At 37.6% G+C, this 18,587-nt stretch overlaps 1 protein-coding gene across 1 annotated transcript; it reads right to left on the bottom strand.

Moving 5' to 3' along the window:
- Positions 1-8,397: 8,397 nt before the first annotated feature.
- Positions 8,398-10,560, bottom strand: LOC122735632 (tropomyosin alpha-3 chain). The gene has a single exon (XM_043977336.1). The coding sequence runs from the start codon at positions 10,475-10,477 to the stop codon at positions 9,731-9,733; it is 747 nt and encodes a 248-aa protein (XP_043833271.1). The 5' UTR covers positions 10,478-10,560; the 3' UTR covers positions 8,398-9,730.
- Positions 10,561-18,587: the final 8,027 nt, after the last annotated feature.

Below are 18,587 nucleotides of genomic sequence, written 5' to 3' on the forward strand. Positions count from 1 at the left end.
AGAGATATCTTGAATCATTGAAGCAATAGAGTGAATAAATAAGGTTTTCCTGTTTGGGGTTGGCTTTTGAATTTCGTGATTCATTCATTTTTTATTTCTCTCTAGAGGTAAAGGCAAAATGGACGATCAAGATGATTTGTTGGAAACTGTCCTCTACTGTTACACTTGGCAGCTTTTGACAAATTGATTTTGGGTGATGCTCTGTAGCTTATTAACTGCATGACCAAGGATGGAACTATAATATGGATTGTTACAAAATGATAACATTTCCACCCTCACCAGAGACACATATACTTTAGCTACTGACAGTTTTATTTGTCCAGAGTCTACACCATTCATCCATCCATTCAATCAGTCCTCTAGTATTTACTAAGTGGCCATCATATGCTGGGCAGCAGATCAGGAGTCAAGGATACAAAAGCAAAAACAAAATCATCACTGTGCACAAGGAATTTAAGTTCTAAACATGCCTTTGGACAATGGTAGCATTTTAATGAAACTTCAAAAAACTGGTCAAGCATTGCAAAATTGAAATTGTAAGATAAGGCAGTCAGGCTGCATTCTCAATAGTCAACCCTGACCTGACCTGGAAATTTTTATAAACCTTTATCTCAGTTTCCAACCATACCTGCTATGACAGGGGAGATTAAGGAGCTGAGAGAACCTGGGACATCTAATAAGACAGAGGTGCGCTGTCATGCCTAAATCACCTGGGACTCCTAGGAATGAGGAAGAAAAAGGAGGGGAGGGAAAGAAACTCATGAGGAGTTCTGGGCTGTTGTGTAATTTACTTCGTCACCACAGCAAAGTTGTTGCTATGGAAAAATAGCTCCCAATATTCTCTAAAAAACCTTAAGCTGCAAGGAGCCCCTTGCAGATCTGAATCAGTCTCTTTAGGCTTGTTTGGAAAATCTTGCCAAATTTGCTTTTGGCTTTCATCCCTCATTAGTCTTGGGATCAAAATCAAGGAGTTGAAAGGCAACCAAAATTTTTAGTGAGAGAATGAGTGGTTGCTTTATTTTTTTTCTTAGTATGAGGCTAGCCAGGAGTTGGGGGGTTTGGGAGGGTTTCTGGGTATTCCCAGAAAAGACATTTTTAGGGATGATTTACTGTTCTTGAAGATTTTGCCAATGGTTTTTAAAAAATAAAATTTCTCTTATTGTGATTCACTTAACAAACATGAATATTTCAATGTACAAAGAACAGAAAAGAGAGTTGTATATGAAACTGTGAACTTCTTTTATGTTTTAAAACACGTGTTAAATTTAATGTGATAGTAACAAAACTGCCCTGCTTACATTTCTTTACAAACTTCCTTTTCCTCTGTTTTGTGTATTTTAAAATGTTCCATTGCACTTTTTTCTTATCATTTCTTCTTTTATTTATTTATTTGTATCGCTATTAGTATTTATCAATTCCCTCTTCCAAAAAGGATCCTTCCCTTGTAATACATATGGTTATTTAAGCAAAATAAATCAACATATTGATTGGCTGAATATGTATGTCTCATAATACATTTCAACATAATACTTCTAGATTGGTCATTGCATTAGTCAGAGTTCTAAAGTCCTTCAACTTTCCTCTACATTTCCTTTACATTATTGTGGTCACCATTGTTCTGGTTCTGCTCATTTTACTCTATATCAGTTCATACAAATCTTCCAATATATCTCTGAATCAATCATACTCATCATTTTTTTGGTATAATAATATTCAGTTATATACAAACAACTTATTCAGCCATTACCAACTGATGGGCATTCACTTTGTTTCCCATTCCTTGATACAAGGGAAAATATTGCTAAATATAAAATACACTAATACACAAAATATTGCCAAATTAAAAATACTGCTAAATACAAAAGTATAGAATGAGAATTTCTAACTAAACAAGGGATAAAGTTGATATAAAAAGATAACATGAACAATTTCAATTAGATTAAATTGAAAGGCTTTACATAAACAAAATTAATCCATTTAGAATTAGAAATGCAACAATTACCTGGGAAAAATCTTTGAATCAAATTTATTTGTTTAAGGTCTGATATACAAAATACATAATGAATAGATACCAATAAGGGATTGATATCAACACAACTGACACAAATATAAGAAAAAAAGCCATTCCCCAATAGATAAATTGTCAAAAGATATGAACACAGTTCTCAAATGAAGAAAGGCAAGTTATTAACAACAAAATCACTAATAATAAGATAAATTCAAGTTAAAATAATTCTGATGTTCTATTTCACATTCTTCAGATTGGCAAAGATGACAAAAGAGGAAAATGACCATTTTTGATGGGTTTATGGAAGGGTAGATACATTAATTCACTGATAGTAGAGCTGTCAAGGGGTCCATATGTTCTGGGAAATGATTTGGGACTATGCTCTAAAAATAATTACACTGTGTATACTCTTTGAGCCAGCAACACTGATATTGACCTACAGAAGTCAAAGACCCATTTGTATGAAAAATATTTACAGCAATACTTTTTGCTGTAGCAAAAACAAACCAAAAAAAAAACCCACCAGAAAACCATTCATTTTCAAAATTAAAAAATTTTCTTTCTATATTAGAAATGACTAGAGGAGCCAATAAAAATTGATTTTTAAAAATAGAACCTTGGGAGCTCAGAAAATGCCAACCTCAATGGTACCATCTTTGCCTTTCTGCCTCTCTCTCTCTAAACTCTATTCCTGAATTAAGGAAGGTCACCAAAAAGCTACATATTTGGCTATGTGATATTTATTCAGCTCAGAAATGTATTTTCTAAGTGACAATTTTATTCAACACCTTCAGCTCTTATGGAGGGCTGGCATAAAAAATGTCTGTTGGAAGAATTTCTGTAATTTTTTACAGTACTATGCCTGAAGACATGGCACATTCTATTCTCCAATGTCCCTTATATAAGTAGCCATGCCATAAATTACTCTTAGAACTCAGTGCCAGGAAAAGTTCACCTTTCCTGATAAACTTGAGAACTAGACAACCTAAAGTTTCTCTTTTAGCTGTAGGTGCTGAGAGATTTGGAGTTAATTGTGTTATTGCAGGAGGTACTGGAGTATAGTGGTAAAAGCATTGCACCAGCAGTCACAGCTCCTAGGTTCAAAACCCAATGTTGCTATTTACTTACTGCCTATGTGACTTCAGACAAGTCACATAATCCTTTGTGGGTCTTAATTTCTTTATCTATAAAGTGAGGAAACTATTCATAATCAGAGGGCTGTCTAATATGGTTATTGCTATTGCATATTTCAAGAGATTTCCCATCATTCTGCCATCTACATGAGGGACACCTTGCTGTTTTAGAGGCAGCTTTCTGCTCCACCCAAATACTTTTTGAAATCAGCAAATGGTAAGCATGGTTGTATTTTGTAGAATCTTGAGGTAATTGTGTGACAGTAAAACTATGCCCTGCTGACACGTACTGTTTGCTGTTCTCCTACCCCCTCTGGCACTTTTATACTCTTGGGTGGGTCCTTAGTTTTCTCCCATGGGATGTGGAGGATTTAGGTCCCCTAATTCTCTACCTGGGCCCCTTTCTCTTCTCTTTCTGAACTCTTCCTTAACAGTGTCATCCATTTCTACCACTTTCCAAATCTGTATTTCTACCTTCAACCTGTACCCACAACTTTGGTCTCATATTTTAAACTTCCTGCTGAATGTGTCTCACCTCTCCTTCAGCTAAGGTCCTTGTCTCTCACTTTATTGAGACAATTGAGGACATTCAACATAAGTTATTCCTTCTCCCATTCTCTTTATCTCAAAAAACTCTTCATTTCTCCTACTCTCCTCCTTCATGTTAGTCTCTGACAAAGATGTGACGCTTCTCCTTGCCTAAGCCAACTTCTACATGGATCCTTCATCCCATCCCTTTCCATCTTCTAAAGCAGATCACATTCTCAATAATCTGCCCCCTCCACCAATCTTCAACCTCTTTCTATGAATTAATTTCTTCCCTACTTCCTTCAAACACGCCTGTCTCTCTCACCCTTAAAGAATCTTCACTAAACTCTATAATTCCCTCTCCTTCCTACCTCTCCTCCTTTTCTTAGATTAAAAAAAATATGTATATATTTATTTCTTCCACGTTGCTTCTCACTCTGTCCTCAACACTTTGCAGTCTGGCTTCTGACATACTCAACCGACATTCCTGTCTCCAAAATTACCAATGTCTCTTAGTTGGCAAATCTGATGGCCTTCTCTCAAGCCTAATCCTCCTCAACCTGTATTTGAAAGTGTTGATCACACTCTCCTGCTGATACATTCTCTTCTCTGGGTTATCATGGCACTGCTGTCTTCTGTCTCTCCTCCTGTCTGTCTGACCACTCCTTCTCAGTCTTCTTCACTGGCTCATCATCTATATCACTCCCACTAACTATGGTTCTTTTCAAAGTCCTCTGCTAGATTTTCTTCCCCTTCCCCTCTCCATTGTCTCTCATGCTGATCTCTTTGATTCTCATGTAAGGTTAGGAATGCTCCACTTGGGGGCAGCTAGGTGGCACAGTGGATAAAGCACTGGCCTTTGATTCAGGAGGACCTGAGTTCAAATTTGGCCTCAGACACTTGACACTTATTAGCTGTGTGACCCTGGACAAGTCACTTAACCCTCATTACCCTGCAAAAAGAAAAAAGAAAAAAGAAAAAGAAATGCTCTACTTGCAGCCAGGGCTTGTCATTGCGTAGCTTGAAGGAAGGCAGAATATACATCTCTACTAATTTATTTGTTTGTTCATTCATTATTTATTTATTTATGTATCTATCTATCTATTTATTTATCCACTCATAATAAGCATTGAGAGAAGGGATAAACTCAGGTATCTCTACAGATATCTCTCCAGATCTATATATCCAACCCTAATATTTCCCCTGAACTTCAGTCCTGAATCACCATTTGCCTATTGGGCATTTCAAACTGGATATCCTGGAGACATTTTCACTTCATGTCACAAATTGAACTTTCCTTTCCCTTCAATTTTATTCTGCTTCCAAACTTTCCTCTTTCTTTGGAAGGCCCACCATCAATCCATCATTCCCAGATTCATAACCTCAGCATCATCCTGGACTCCTCACTCTACTTTCCTGTGTATTGCCCATCAGTTGGCAAATCTTGCTGTTTTTGCCTTCCCTTTTAGCCAATCCCTTCTCTTCACATACTCAGTTACCACCTTATCAATAGATCTCTTCTAGATGATTGTGACAGCCTCCTAATTGGTCCCGCTATCTTAAGTTTCTCCCCATTTTAGTCCATCTTGTACACTGTTGCCAAAGTGATTTTCTTTAAGTTCAGATCTGACTATATTACTCCTGTAATCAATCAACTTCCCATGGCTTCCTATTGCCTCTGGGATCAAATGTATGCTCCTCTGTTTAACTTTTAAAGCCCTTTACAATCTGGCCCCAAACTATCTTTCCAGTCTCATGGATATTACTTCCCTTCCCATGGTCTTTGACCCAACCGAACTGGTCTTCTCTCTATCCAGAGCACGCCATGGTACATCTTCCACTTTTTTACCTTTGCAGTGGCCACCTTCTTTACCTAGGATGTACTCCCTCCTCATCTAAGACTCATGGTATCCTTTTCTTCCTTTAATATATAGTTCAGGCATCATCTTCAGCATGAAACCTTTCCTGGTCTCCTCTCCCTCACAAACTCCCCTGTATTAATTGCTTTGCATATATTTATATTTATTAACTTTATGTTTACACTATACACATTTTATGTGTACTTGTTTCCTCCATTGTAATGTAAACTCTTTAAGAGTAGAAATTATTTCATTTTTTATAATTGTTTTTAGCAGTCCCTAGTATAAACTCTTGTTGATTGATGGATATTTCTTCCTGAATGGCCCACAGGTGCTATAAACATATGCCCAAACCTGAACTAATTTTCTTTCTCCTTAAACCCGACACTCTCCATAACTTTTATTTCCTGTTGATGGTGCCTTCATTCTTCCAGTATCCAAGACTCAAAAATTTTGAATAATTTTTTAACCAATGCACAAAAATTTATTAAGCACCTGCTATGTGCCAAGCATTATGCAAGGTACCAGGGATATAAAGAGCATCTTCCTCTCATGGAGTCAACAAGGAGTAGCAGGGGCAGATATACAAAATAGAGATGGAACATATATATTATAATTTTTAGGTAAAGGAACTGGTACCTGCAGAGATGAGGAAATGCCTATGATAGTAAGTAATGCTTAAGTTGAATCTTGTATGAAACCAGGGATTCTGAGAGATGGAAATTAGGAAATAAGACATTACTGACCTGGTAACAGCCATCACAAAGACACAGAGGCAGAAAATGAAGCATCACATGGGAGGAACAGTAAGAAGGAAAATGTATGGGCTAGAAAATAAGGCTGGAAAGGTAAGTTGAAGTCAGGTTATGGAGAGCTTTAAATGACAAACAGAAAAGTTTCTATTTAACTCTCAAGGTAACAGGAAACCAGTGAAATTTGTTGAGTAGTGGAATAGCATGCTCAGATTTCTGCTTTAGGGAAATCACTTTGACCACTCTATGGTCTGGAGAGGGGAGAGACTCGAGGCAGTGAGAAAATATTAGGTTACTATTGGCACAGTGGTAGAAGAGATGATGATGATGGCCTAAAATATGGCAGTAGTCATTCTCTCTACTTGGAGAAGGGGACAGTTATGATAAATATGGAATTACACATGGTAAGACTTGGCAACTGATTGGTTTGGGGGATGGGGGTAAAGGAGAAAGAGGAATTGACTGAAAACCTGAGTGACTGAAGGATAGTGGTACATTATGCAAATATGGGGATGTGTGGAGAATGGGGGTGGGTGGGGGGGTTAGTTAAAAGACAAAGAGACATGATGAATTTGAGATGCCAGTTGGACATCCAGTCCAGAAGGTTGAATATAGAGCTAGTAATATAGAATCAGAGTTCTGGAGAGAGCTTAGGGCTGAAATTATGGACCTGTAAATCTTATGAATAGAGAAAATATTTGCACACATGGAAAGTAATGAGGTCACTGAGAGATAAAGCAAGAGTTCAGAGAAAAGAGAAGAGGGCCCAGGACCAAGCCTTGAGCTTCCACTAAGGCAGGGCTTTTTCAACTTTTCTCACTTGCGACCCCTTTTCACTTGAGAAATTTTTACGTGACCCCAAGTATATAGGTATATAAAATAAGTATATATAACCTTTTACTGTTGCCAAATCACAACCCCCACATTCAATTATGTGACCCCATGTGGGGTCATGACCCACAGTTTAAGCAGCTTTGTTCTAAGGGGTAAGATTTGAATGAAGATTTAGCAAAGGAGATTGAGATTAAGTGGTTTTCTCTTTCCATGCCTCAGATTAGTTTCAAGTCCTGTCAGTTTTACCTGCACAACATATTACCTTCATACCATGCTCAATTCCTGCTGCAACTACCCTTCCATAGGTTTGCATCTCTTCTTAGCTAGACAGTCAGTAATTTCCTAATTAAGTCTTCCTGCCTCTGTTTTAATCCATCCTTCAGTCTACTGCCTGACTCATTGTCTAATGCACTAATGATTATGTCACTCTTTTACTCAAAAGCTTTGTGTGTCTCCTCATTGTCAACTGGATTAAGTATAAATTGCTTATTCTGGTATCCAAGACCTTCTAAAATTTTGCTGCAATTTACCTTTTCGCCTTTCTTCTTTCATATTATTGCCCTTCACTTACTCCATGTTCCAATCAAACTGGATTTATTTTTGTACTACCATGTCTTATCATTATGTCCTCACTCAGACTGTCTCTATGACTGGATGTGGACTTCCCCATCTGTTGAAATCCTTTCTTTCCTTTAAGGTGTAGCTAAGGTGGCACTCCTTTTTTTCCATCAAGCCTTCAAGGTGAATTATCTTTCTCTGCCTAAATTTCTCAACACTTAACTGAGACCCATCCTTTCTATTTATCTAATATCTCTTCATAGTTTTTCAGCACCAGGGCTGGGAAGCTGGTCTTTAAGAAACTGGACAACAAATCCTTAGATTCTAACAGCACCTGGATGCTTTTTCAATCACCTGAAAACAAAGTGGGTCTTTCAAGACTGGGCTTATTCATAGGTGTGGTTTCAAGGGTGCTAGAAAGACCCCTGTTGCATTCATTTTTAAATGTTATCCAGACTTGTTACTTCCCTAGTGTAAGGAGGTCTCACTATCACTGTGGGTCTATAACTTCATGCACATATCTTCTTCTTCTTCTTTTTTTTTTTTTTTAGTGAGGCAATTGGGGTTAAGTGACTTGCCCAGGGTCACACAGCTAGTAAGTGTTAAGTGTCTGAGGCCGGATTTGAACTCAGGTACTCCTGATTCCAGGGCCAGTGCTTTATCTACTGCCACCTAGCCGCCCCTGCACATATCTTTTTTTTTTTTTTTTTTTTTTTTTTTGAGGGTGGAGGGACTGGTTCTTTATTTCAAAGACATTTTGTCAATTTTCAGTATCAAAACACTTGCACTATTGGTTCCTCTTTCTCCAGATTGGCTCCCAAATAGACCATACCAAAGGAGAATACACTTAAGCCAATAAGCTGCACGATGCAAACCTAACAGACCTCACAGAAACCTCGCCAAAAAAAAAAATAAAAATAAAAAAAAAAATCAAGCACACTGCCAGCCCATGGACTGCAGACAGCACTCACAGCCAGATTGGGGTGGAGGTGGGGTAGAGGTGGGGTGGGGGGTTGGTCTTGGCACTCCCCACCCAAGAGAAATAAAGCTTCAAAAATAATATATATAAAATTTAAAAAAAGTTTTGTACACAAGCTATTCAAGATTTCTCCAGCACTGAGTGATACAAAGCACAATGAGATGGCACTTTTAGAGACAGCAGCTTCAGACCCAGAAATGGGTAATGAGATGAATTTCACTTGGCTAATCAGTGGCAAAAACGTTATTTTTCAAAGAAGGTGGAGCGGGGGATGGGAGTAGACACCCCAATTTCTGGGGTACATGATCCATTCTGTGAGTGAATGAGGAGAGGGAAGACAATTTGGTCTCAGAGGTCTTTTCTGTGTAGTTTGCATGTTTGCTACTGATGTAAATGTTTAAAAAAAAAAGGAAAAGGAAAAGAAAAAACACCCCAATACACCTTAAAGCTGGAAACCTGAACAGCACTCTTTTTTTGGCAAACTCCTGGAATGACCTTTCTGGTTTGGCTGGTGCTTGGTACATTAGGCAATGAGGTTTCCCATGGTGGAGTCTTTTCTTGGGTTACGTTCAGCTCTTGGTAGGGCAGGCTAACACCTCCTCCCCTCTTCTATGGAGAAGGGCCGTTGTTTTGGGTAGAAATATTTACCATCCAAAAGGAAGAAAAGTGATTAGATGCAGCCTAGGAGCTGGGGAATTATCTGGAATGTCTTACAAATGGTTGCTACCAACAACAACAAAAAAGGTAATTACAAAATGTATACATCATACAACATGCTTTTAAAGACACCATTGCATTGTGCTCATGTTCCCTTAAATGTTGTTCCCAAAAGTGCTCAACCCTTAGCCCATCTGGGATCTCTAGGGGAGAGCGGCAGAGACAGTTTGGTGAAAATGACATGGGGAGTTGGGGGTAGGGGGAGAGTGGGGAGAGGGTAAGCAAGGACCCAGAGAAGAAAGCAGCCTTCAGGTTAAAGATCAGCCCTCAGTTTAAAGGTCAGCTTCAAGCAGGCTGGCCTCCAGCGAAGTCAGAGTCAGTGGAAGGAGCAGCGACAGGGTGGGGCTGGGGTTAAGGGATTTCTACATCTCATTCAGGTCAAGCAGAGTCTGGTCCAGCATCCTTTGTGTGCAGAGGTGCTCCTCTTTGGTGCATTTCAGTTTATCTTCCAAGTCATCAATCGTCTTTTCCAGTTTGGCTACCGATCTCTCAGCAAACTCAGCACGGGTCTCTGCCTCCTTGAGTTTATCAGTAAGAATCTTTATCTCTTCCTCATATTTGTCTTCTTTCTGTGAATACTTTTCTTCAGCAGCATTCAGACACTTCAGGTTCTGGTCCATCAGTCTGATCTGCTCATCCATCTCCCGGCAACGGGACTCAGCCAGCTCGGCCCGCTCCTCTGTGCGTTCCAAGTCTCCCTCAATGATCACCAATTTTCGGGCCACCTCCTCATACTTCCTGTCTGCTTCCTCTGCAATGTGCTTGGCCTCTTTCAGCTGGATTTCTTGCAGCTCCATCTTCTCTTCATCCTTCAAGGCCCGATTTTCAATGACCTTCATACCTCTCTCACTCTCATCAGCTGCCTTCTCTGCCTCTTCTAGTTTCTGCAGAGCTGTCGCCAGGCGCTCCTGAGCACGGTCCAGCTCCTCCTCAACCAGCTGGATCCGACGGTTCAAGGAAGCCACCTCAGCCTCAGCCTGTTCCCGGGCCCGCTTCTCCCCCTCCACCTCCCGCTGGAGACGCTCGGCCCTCTCCTCGGCGTCATCCGCCTGCTGCTGCAGAACCTGAATCTTGCGCTTCACCGCCTCGATGGTGGTGATACCAGCCATGGTGCCCGCCCCGTTTCGGCTCCCGCTCCGGCTGCTGCCTCCTCCGCTCGGTGCTGCTGCCGCTTCTCAACCCTACTTCCGCCTGCTCCTGCACATATCTTCTTAAAGAATTATGTTGGGTAGTAAGAAGTGAAGTGACTTCAGTAACCAGAATGTGTCAAAGATGAGACTTGCACCCAGGTCTTCTTGATTTTAAGAACAGCTTTCTCTTCACTATGACCAATTTACAATCCACTAATTATCCTTATCACTACAGTTCTTCTTATGGTCGTTATAATTTAGGACTTTTAGATAGGAGTTAATAGCTTGAGGCAGCTAGGTGGCACAGTGGATCGAGCAGTGGATGCAAAGTCAGGAAAACTTGATTTCAAATCTGGCTTTAACCCCTTATGTGTAAATTTGGACAAGTCACTTAATGTTTGTGTGCCTCAATTTTTTCATCTATCAAATGGGCATAATAATATGTACTGCCAAGTGCTTTGATTAAGATGAAATGAGATATTTGTAAAATGCTTTGCAGACCTTAAAAATGCTCAACAAATGGTAGTTATTATTTTCATAGGGTAGTTAGGTGGTGCAGAGGATAGAGCCCCAGGCCTGGAGTCAGGAAGACTTCAGTTCAAATCTAATCTCAGACACTTATCAGCTGTGTAACCCTACGCAAGTCACTTAACCCTATTTGCCTCAATTTCCTCATCTGCAAAATGAATTGGAGAAGGAAATGGCAAATCACTCCAGGATCTTTACCAAGAAAACCCCAAATGGGGTCATGAAGAATTGTACATGACTGAATAACAACAATAAATTGTCATATGTGTTTTACTTCATTGATCTTCATGAAAACCTTGTGCGCATTTTATCTTCCCCATTTTTTGGATAATGAAACTAGTAGCACAATGAAGGTGTATGTTCATCCATTCATTTATTTGTTCATTCATTCATGAATGCATGCATTCAACCAGTGTGTATCAAGTACTCTGCTAGGATACAAATCCAAAGTCACAAAGCTAGTGAGTGACCTTGATCAAACACTTAAGTGTTTAAAATGTGCTTGTGGAGCTAAATATACATAATTAGGGAATAGAAAAAAGAAACACCATTTGGAAAAATGTAACGTTATAGAGCACAACTCCAGGGGGTTGTGAAGTGTGGCTCTAGTGTAAAAAGATCTTTCTTCTCACTTACCATTCTTTTTTTTTTTTTTTTAATGTAATGAAATCACATCTACTTTCCTCATGAAAATGAATGTCCCATGTGGGCTAGCCTTAGCCACACTGCTAGACTAAAAGATTAGGAGAGGGAACTAGGTCCATCTCTGTTCAACTCATCAGAAATAAAGTTGTCAGCAGGAGTCAGATCACAGAAGTGCGATTACTGAAAAGAGATAGAAATGATTCAATTAGCACATCAGAGCCTATGGGACTTGCTGGGCAGCAAGGCAATAAAAAGCACCCTTGACTTTCTGACCTGCCCGAGCCTAGCACCGAGGGAACTTGACTTCATTTCTTCAGTCCCCTTTCACACTTCAATGCCATGTTTGAAAATAATTTTGAATAATTACACAATATGAGCTGTGTGGTCAGAAATTGGGAAACAGTCTTTCCCAAATGGTCTATGTATATTCATTTTAAAATTACATTTCCTCCCCAAGGAAAACAATATATTTCATAGACACTCAGTTGAAACCCAGAAATATTGGCTATTTCAGACTTTAAGTAGGTGTTCTATTAGGCAGAATGGGTGAAGTTTATTATTGACTTAAATTTAATGGAGCTACTTTTTTGGGGTTTGTCCTGAACATGAATGACTACAGCAGGCTCTTTCCTTCTCTGTCTCTGTCTCTGTCTCTGACTATCTCTGTATTGTTTCTTTATCTCACTGTCTATATCTCTTTAATACCTATCCCTACCTCTTTCTCCTTATCTTTATTATTTTCAGTTTTAATGATGTCTTGTTATTATATCACATTCATTTCTGTATAAATGCCTCCCCCTTCCTCACCCAGGGAGCTTTTCCTTGTAACAAAAATTTTTTAAAAGTCAGTTTAACAAAACCAACCAACCAACTAACCTATATAGCCTACTTCTGGTAGCATATACAATATTTTACATCCAATGTCTGCCGCCTTTGGAATGAAGGGAATGAGATGTGATTTCTTATCTTTTCTCCAGAGTCAAACTTGGCCATTATAATTACATAGGGTTGAGGTTCATTTTATTGTGCTTTCTTTTCTCACTATTATGATCATTACATATAGTCTTACTGATTCTGTTCACTTCATTCTAAACCAGGTTCTAAAATTCTTTCTTTGTTTCTCTGAATTCCTCATGTTCATTTTTTTTCATAAGGTACAATAAGATTCCACTATAGTAACATACCATACTTTGTCCAACCATTTTCCTTTTACCTTTAGCTTCAAAACAAAATCTTATTTGGCTTTTAAGGATGTTTAAAACCTGGAGCCAAACTACTTTTCTTTTTCTAAATTTAAATTTTAATGAAAAAAATTATACATTATGCCCTCTTATCTTCCCACTTCCATTGGGACAAAGAAAAAACAAAACCCAAACTCTTGCATATTCAACCAAAATAAAATTTTTGCATTGGCCATGGAAAATGTGTATGTATGTGTGTGTATCTTCACACATATGTTTGTCTCATTCTTCATCCTGAGTCTATCAGTTCTCTGCCAGAAGGTGGGTAGCATGCTTTTTCAGCAGTACCCTGGAATCATGCTTGGTTACTTCATTAAACCTTTCAAAAGCACATTTACAGTGTTATCATATAAGCTTTTCTTCTGCTTCTGCTTATTTCACTCTACATCAGTTCATTCAATCCTTCCCAGATTTCTATGAAACCATTCTATTCATCATTTCTTATGATACAACAGAATACCATTGCATTCATATACCCTACATGGTTTAGTGATTCCCTAATTGATGTTTCTAGTTCTTTGCCTCTACAAAAGTGACTATTATAATTATATTTATCCATATGGATCTATTTCCTCTTTCTTTGATATGTTTGGGGCATAGACTTAGTAGTTGTATTACTAGGTCAAAGTATATGCATAGCTTAGAAACTTTGGGGGTATAGTCCCACAGCATTTTCCCAAATGGCTGGACAAATTCACAGTTCTTCCAATAGTGCCTTAGTGTGCCTGTTTTCCTTCTTCCCCTCTGAGATTTATAATTTACCTTTTGGGTCAACTTTGTAAATCTGATAGGTATGAGGCAGAACCTCAAAGTTGCTTTGATTTATATTTATTTGGTTATTAGTAATTCACAGAATTTTTTCATATGACTACTGATAGCTTGTATTTCTTCCATAGAAAACTGCCTATTCATATCCTTTGTCCCTTTGTTAATTATGGGATGGCTTTTCTTTCTTTTTTTTTTTTTGGTGAGGCAATTGGGGTTAAGTGACTTGCCCAAGGTCACACAGCTAGTAAGTGTTAAGTGTCTGAGGCCGGATTTGAACTCAGGTCCTCCTGAATCCAGGGCTGGTATCTATCCACTGTGTCACCTAGCTGCCCTCTGCTCTTCTTTCTAAATTTAGTTTCTTATATATCTTAGAAATGAGACTTTTATCTGAGAAACTCATAATTTCCCCCAGTTACCTGCTGTTCTTTTTTTGTTTATGTAATAAGATTATACAATAAAACAATTTTTGTAAACTGTAATCAAAATAGTCTATTTTATCTTCTGTGAATCCTCTCTCCAACCTACCTTTTTAGTCTTACTACACACACCTCCCCTTCATAAATGGTTTAAACCCAATGTTTTGGCTTTATTGTTGTTCCTGACACATGACATTGCCCAGTTCAGTATCTTCATGCCTTTGCACAGGCAGTACCTCCCTTCTGGAATCCACTATCTCTTTACCTTTATCTCTTAGAACCTCTGGTTTCCTTTAGAATTTAGCTCAAGTCACCTTTTACAGGTGGCCTTTTCTTATTCCCCCAGACACTAGCCTCTAAAATTGTATTTGTTTTGTCCAGATTTATGTATGTCTAGTCACACACACATGTCATCTCCTGTAATAGAATGTAAAATCCTTAAGGTGAGAGATAGTTTTGCTTTTATCATTGTATGCTCAGTGTCTAGCACAGTTTTTGACATGTAGTAGGTACTTTAAATAATTGTTGATTTATTGATTAATGATACATACATCCATTTTCTTTTCAATTTTTGGTTACTACAAAAAGATCTGTTGTGAGTAATGTGACATGTGAATTACTTGGGACAAGCAATACATTTGATATGGTTCATTTTGTAATACCAGTAGTCTTCCATGTGTAGCTCTACTGACACTATGCTGATTCCAGAATGTCTGACTTTGACCAGTTGAAAGCAGGTTGAACTGATTTCTTCACTTTTGCTTTGTCCTCTTACTTGAGTGATGGGTTTTGTTCCATTCAAACATTCTATTTCTCTCTTTTGTTAAGGTTGTAATTTTGTGGTTTTAAAGAATGGATATCACTCTAAGGAAATGTGCAAAAGGTGTAGTTCTTAAAGAGCGCACTTCAATGACTATTAGAGATATCATAATTGCTGGTAGTGTGGAGAAGTCAAGCATTTCAGGAATCATTCAAGTCACAGTGAAGTTCAAAGCAAAAACACAAAGGGAAAACATGAAGACAGGACAAAATATTGTTGCAAGATAGCCTAAATAATTCTTAGAAAATAAGCAAAGACTTTCAGAGAGACCTGGTAGGTCATAGAATTGTTATTGATTTCTCTACAGTCTGGTATAGTCATTTTGAAATTAGAACAAGAAGGGGGCAGCTAGGTGGCACAGTGGATAAAGTGCCAGCCCTGGATTCAGGAGTACCTGTGTTCAAATCCGGCCTCAGACACTTGACACTTACTAGCTGTGTGACCCTGGGCAAGTCACTTAACCCCCATTGCCCCACAAAAAACCCAAAAACCAAAACAAACACACACACACACACACACACAAACCAACAACAAAAACAAAAAGAAGAACATAAAGACCATGTTAAAAACTAAACAAAACCTAAAACAATTACAGCCCATTGCTATGAAGAAAAATGTGTATGTAACAGGCAAGACAATACAACTTGTGAACTCAAGATTGGAGAAAGGAAATTTTTACTGTTGAAATTCACTTTTTTATTCAAGTCTATAGCAAAACCATTGTAAAAAAAAAAGGATTTCAGGTTAATTTATAAGATCTGGGCATCTTCATCATATTATAAAGCAAAAAAAATACAAAAAAACCCACAAACCCAAAATGTTTTGGTAATATTTTATTTCCAATAAGACAGGAAATCTTGTCCCCATTGAGGGAAGGATGAACTCTGATAAATATATTAGTATACTGAGAAGCAGAATTGTGTCAGAATTATAGAAATTTCCAAATGCAGGTAGAATACTGCAACACAACCTTTTACTATGCCACAAGTCACCAAAAAGATTAAGAAATGTATTCAAAAGATAAATAAATACTTTAATGACCTAGAAATTTACCCGATTTAAATGCAATTATAAACCTTTAGATTTTATTCAAGACTACCTTTGGAACAATCATTAAAGGTATACTTAATATCCAAGGTGATAACAGTATAGTTTTCAGAAGGATAAACAAGTATTTATTAAGTACCTAGTATATGCCAAGCACTATGCTAAGTGCTTTACAAATATATCTCATTTGATAATTTGATTGCATAATGCTGAAACAAAGAGTATGTATTCAAAATCTTAAGAACTCAATGCCAAAATCTGGAAAAATTATAAAATTCTTATAAAATTTTGTAACCTTACAAATCTTGTAAAAATCTTGTGAAGAAGGGATTGCATTAAAAAAGAATATATTGCATATTAACAGTCTTTTAAAGATATAAAACCTGTTTTATTTTATGTTAATAGGTTTAATTACTTTACTTTTTCATCATTCACATTATTATATCTTACTTTAGCATATCTTTTTTTCTATCTTTGCTTCCTCTGGGTATATCATTAGCAGTGGGTCAAAGGGTATGGACATTTTAGTTATTTTTTTCTGCATATGAATACAAATTAATTTCCTGAATGCTTGGACAATTTATAGCTCCACCAACAGCATTATCAATCAGATTTTTTTCAATGTTTTGATTATTTTTGCAGAATTTTTTCTCTTCTACCTCTATTTTCTTAAACAAAGTATTTATTATCAAACATGGCTTTCAGGGAGGGGTAAGGAAAGGAATAAGGGAATAATATAAGCTATATAAAAATAAAAGATCCATAAAATGTATTTGGGGACAGCTATGAAATGACAAGCAGGTTGACTTCAGAAAGGCCTGGAAAGACTTGGATGAATTGACATATAGTGAAGTGAGCAGAACCACGAGAACTATGTACACAGTGACAACAATATTGTTCATTGAAGAACTGATAATGACAACTATTCTCAGCAATACAATGATCGAAGACAATCCCAAAGGATTAATGATGAAGCATACTATCCAAATCCAAAGAAAGAACTGATATTGATTGAACACAGACTGAAGCATGCTTTCACTTTCTTTCATTTTTTCTTTTATTCAAGTTTTCTTGTACAAAATGACTAATTAGTAATGTTTTACATAATTGTACGTGTATGAACTATATCTGATTGTTTATTGTCTCATGGAGGGGCCAGGGGAGGGAGGGAAAGAGGAATAAAATTTGTAACTCAGAGCTTTAAATAAAAGAGTACTTATTGAAAAAGAAAATTTGGACACACAGCACACTTTTAAATGTAGATATGCATTATTATAATTTTTTCTATAACTCTTAAATTTAGATTTAATAATAAGACCCTAATCTGTAGTGTGCCAATTTCTGAGGTACAAATGCTCGCCACTAAAAATTTAACAATTGGCTCACATTAGCTAATAGTTAGAGTTGGCTCCAGTATAACACTAGGTGGTCTTGCCATTATACAATATTGCCTTCTGCATTTAATTCTGAGCTTCCTTCCTCTGGGATAAAAGAAAAAAATACCAGGTTGTCTAGTTCTCAGGTTATCTGGAAAGGTGAGCATTTTTTTCTTGGCATGTACTTCTAGAAGTTATTTCTTCTGTGGCTCCTTATGTAAGGGGTGTTGAAGCATAGAATGTACCATGACTTCAAGCATAATCTTGTAAAAAGTTACAGAAATGTTCTTCCAATGGACATTTTCTTGTATCAGCCCTCCATCAGTACCAAAGGCAAAGCAGAAATTCACAGCTCAGTTTTTGAGGTGATCAAACATTATTTGATTAGGCACAAAGCTTTCTAATGACCTTCCTTAATTTAGGGATAGAATTTAGAGAATCTAGAGAACAGACTTAGTGGCATGTCCATATTATATTACTTTTTCCTTCCCAAATGTTCAGTGTCTCAGGCAAACTGTGGTATGAATACAGCACTGCAGACAATTCAATTGGATTATTTGATCTAATGAGTAAGTCAAGAAATACCCAAATTCCTCAGGTGGTAGGGTGAAGGATAGAACCTAGACTACAAAAGCCAACCCTTGCCAACCTTAGAGAGGGCTTGGAGTTCCTTTCTCAGCATGACTGGTGGCTTTAATGGTTTCAGAAAAGGCCTCTGAGAGAAAGCTGTCTCCTTTTGTTAGGTCAGTAGAATGCAAGCTTATTGAGGTCACAGATTGTCTAAGTTTTGTTCTTTTATCCTTGGCCCCTCCACAATGCTTTGCCCTGAGTAATTAATCAATCAGTCAACAAGCATTTGTTATCCTCATCTCCACCTTCCAGCTTCCCCACCTTCCTTCATGTCTTAGCTAAATTCCTACCTTCAGCAAGAAGCCGTTTTGCAATTCTTAATCTTAGCCCCTTTTCTCTGACTATCCCTAATTTCTGCCCCCCCTTTTTTTTACATTGTTTCTACATGGTTTTTTAACAATTTCTTTTATTTTTAATTTATGCAATAAAATAAGCATTTCCATAACACAGTATAATAAAAAAGATGATTGCCCTTGAAATTGCAAATCTATCATGTACAACTTGCTATTCCTTTTAAAGATATAGTAAAATTATCATGTATATTTTTCCCCCTTCTCTTGTTTCCACGTTGGGTCTCTCATTAGATTATGAGGTCCATGACAGGTAGCAGTTTAACAT

Source organism: Dromiciops gliroides, chromosome 1 (genome assembly GCF_019393635.1).
Source record: "Dromiciops gliroides isolate mDroGli1 chromosome 1, mDroGli1.pri, whole genome shotgun sequence".
Taxonomy (NCBI): Eukaryota; Metazoa; Chordata; class Mammalia; order Microbiotheria; family Microbiotheriidae; genus Dromiciops; species Dromiciops gliroides.

Coding starts and splice junctions, on each gene's coding strand:
- LOC122735632 (XM_043977336.1), bottom strand. CDS start 10,477: ATGGCTGGTATCACCACCATCGAGGCGGTGAAGCGCAAGATTCAGGTT.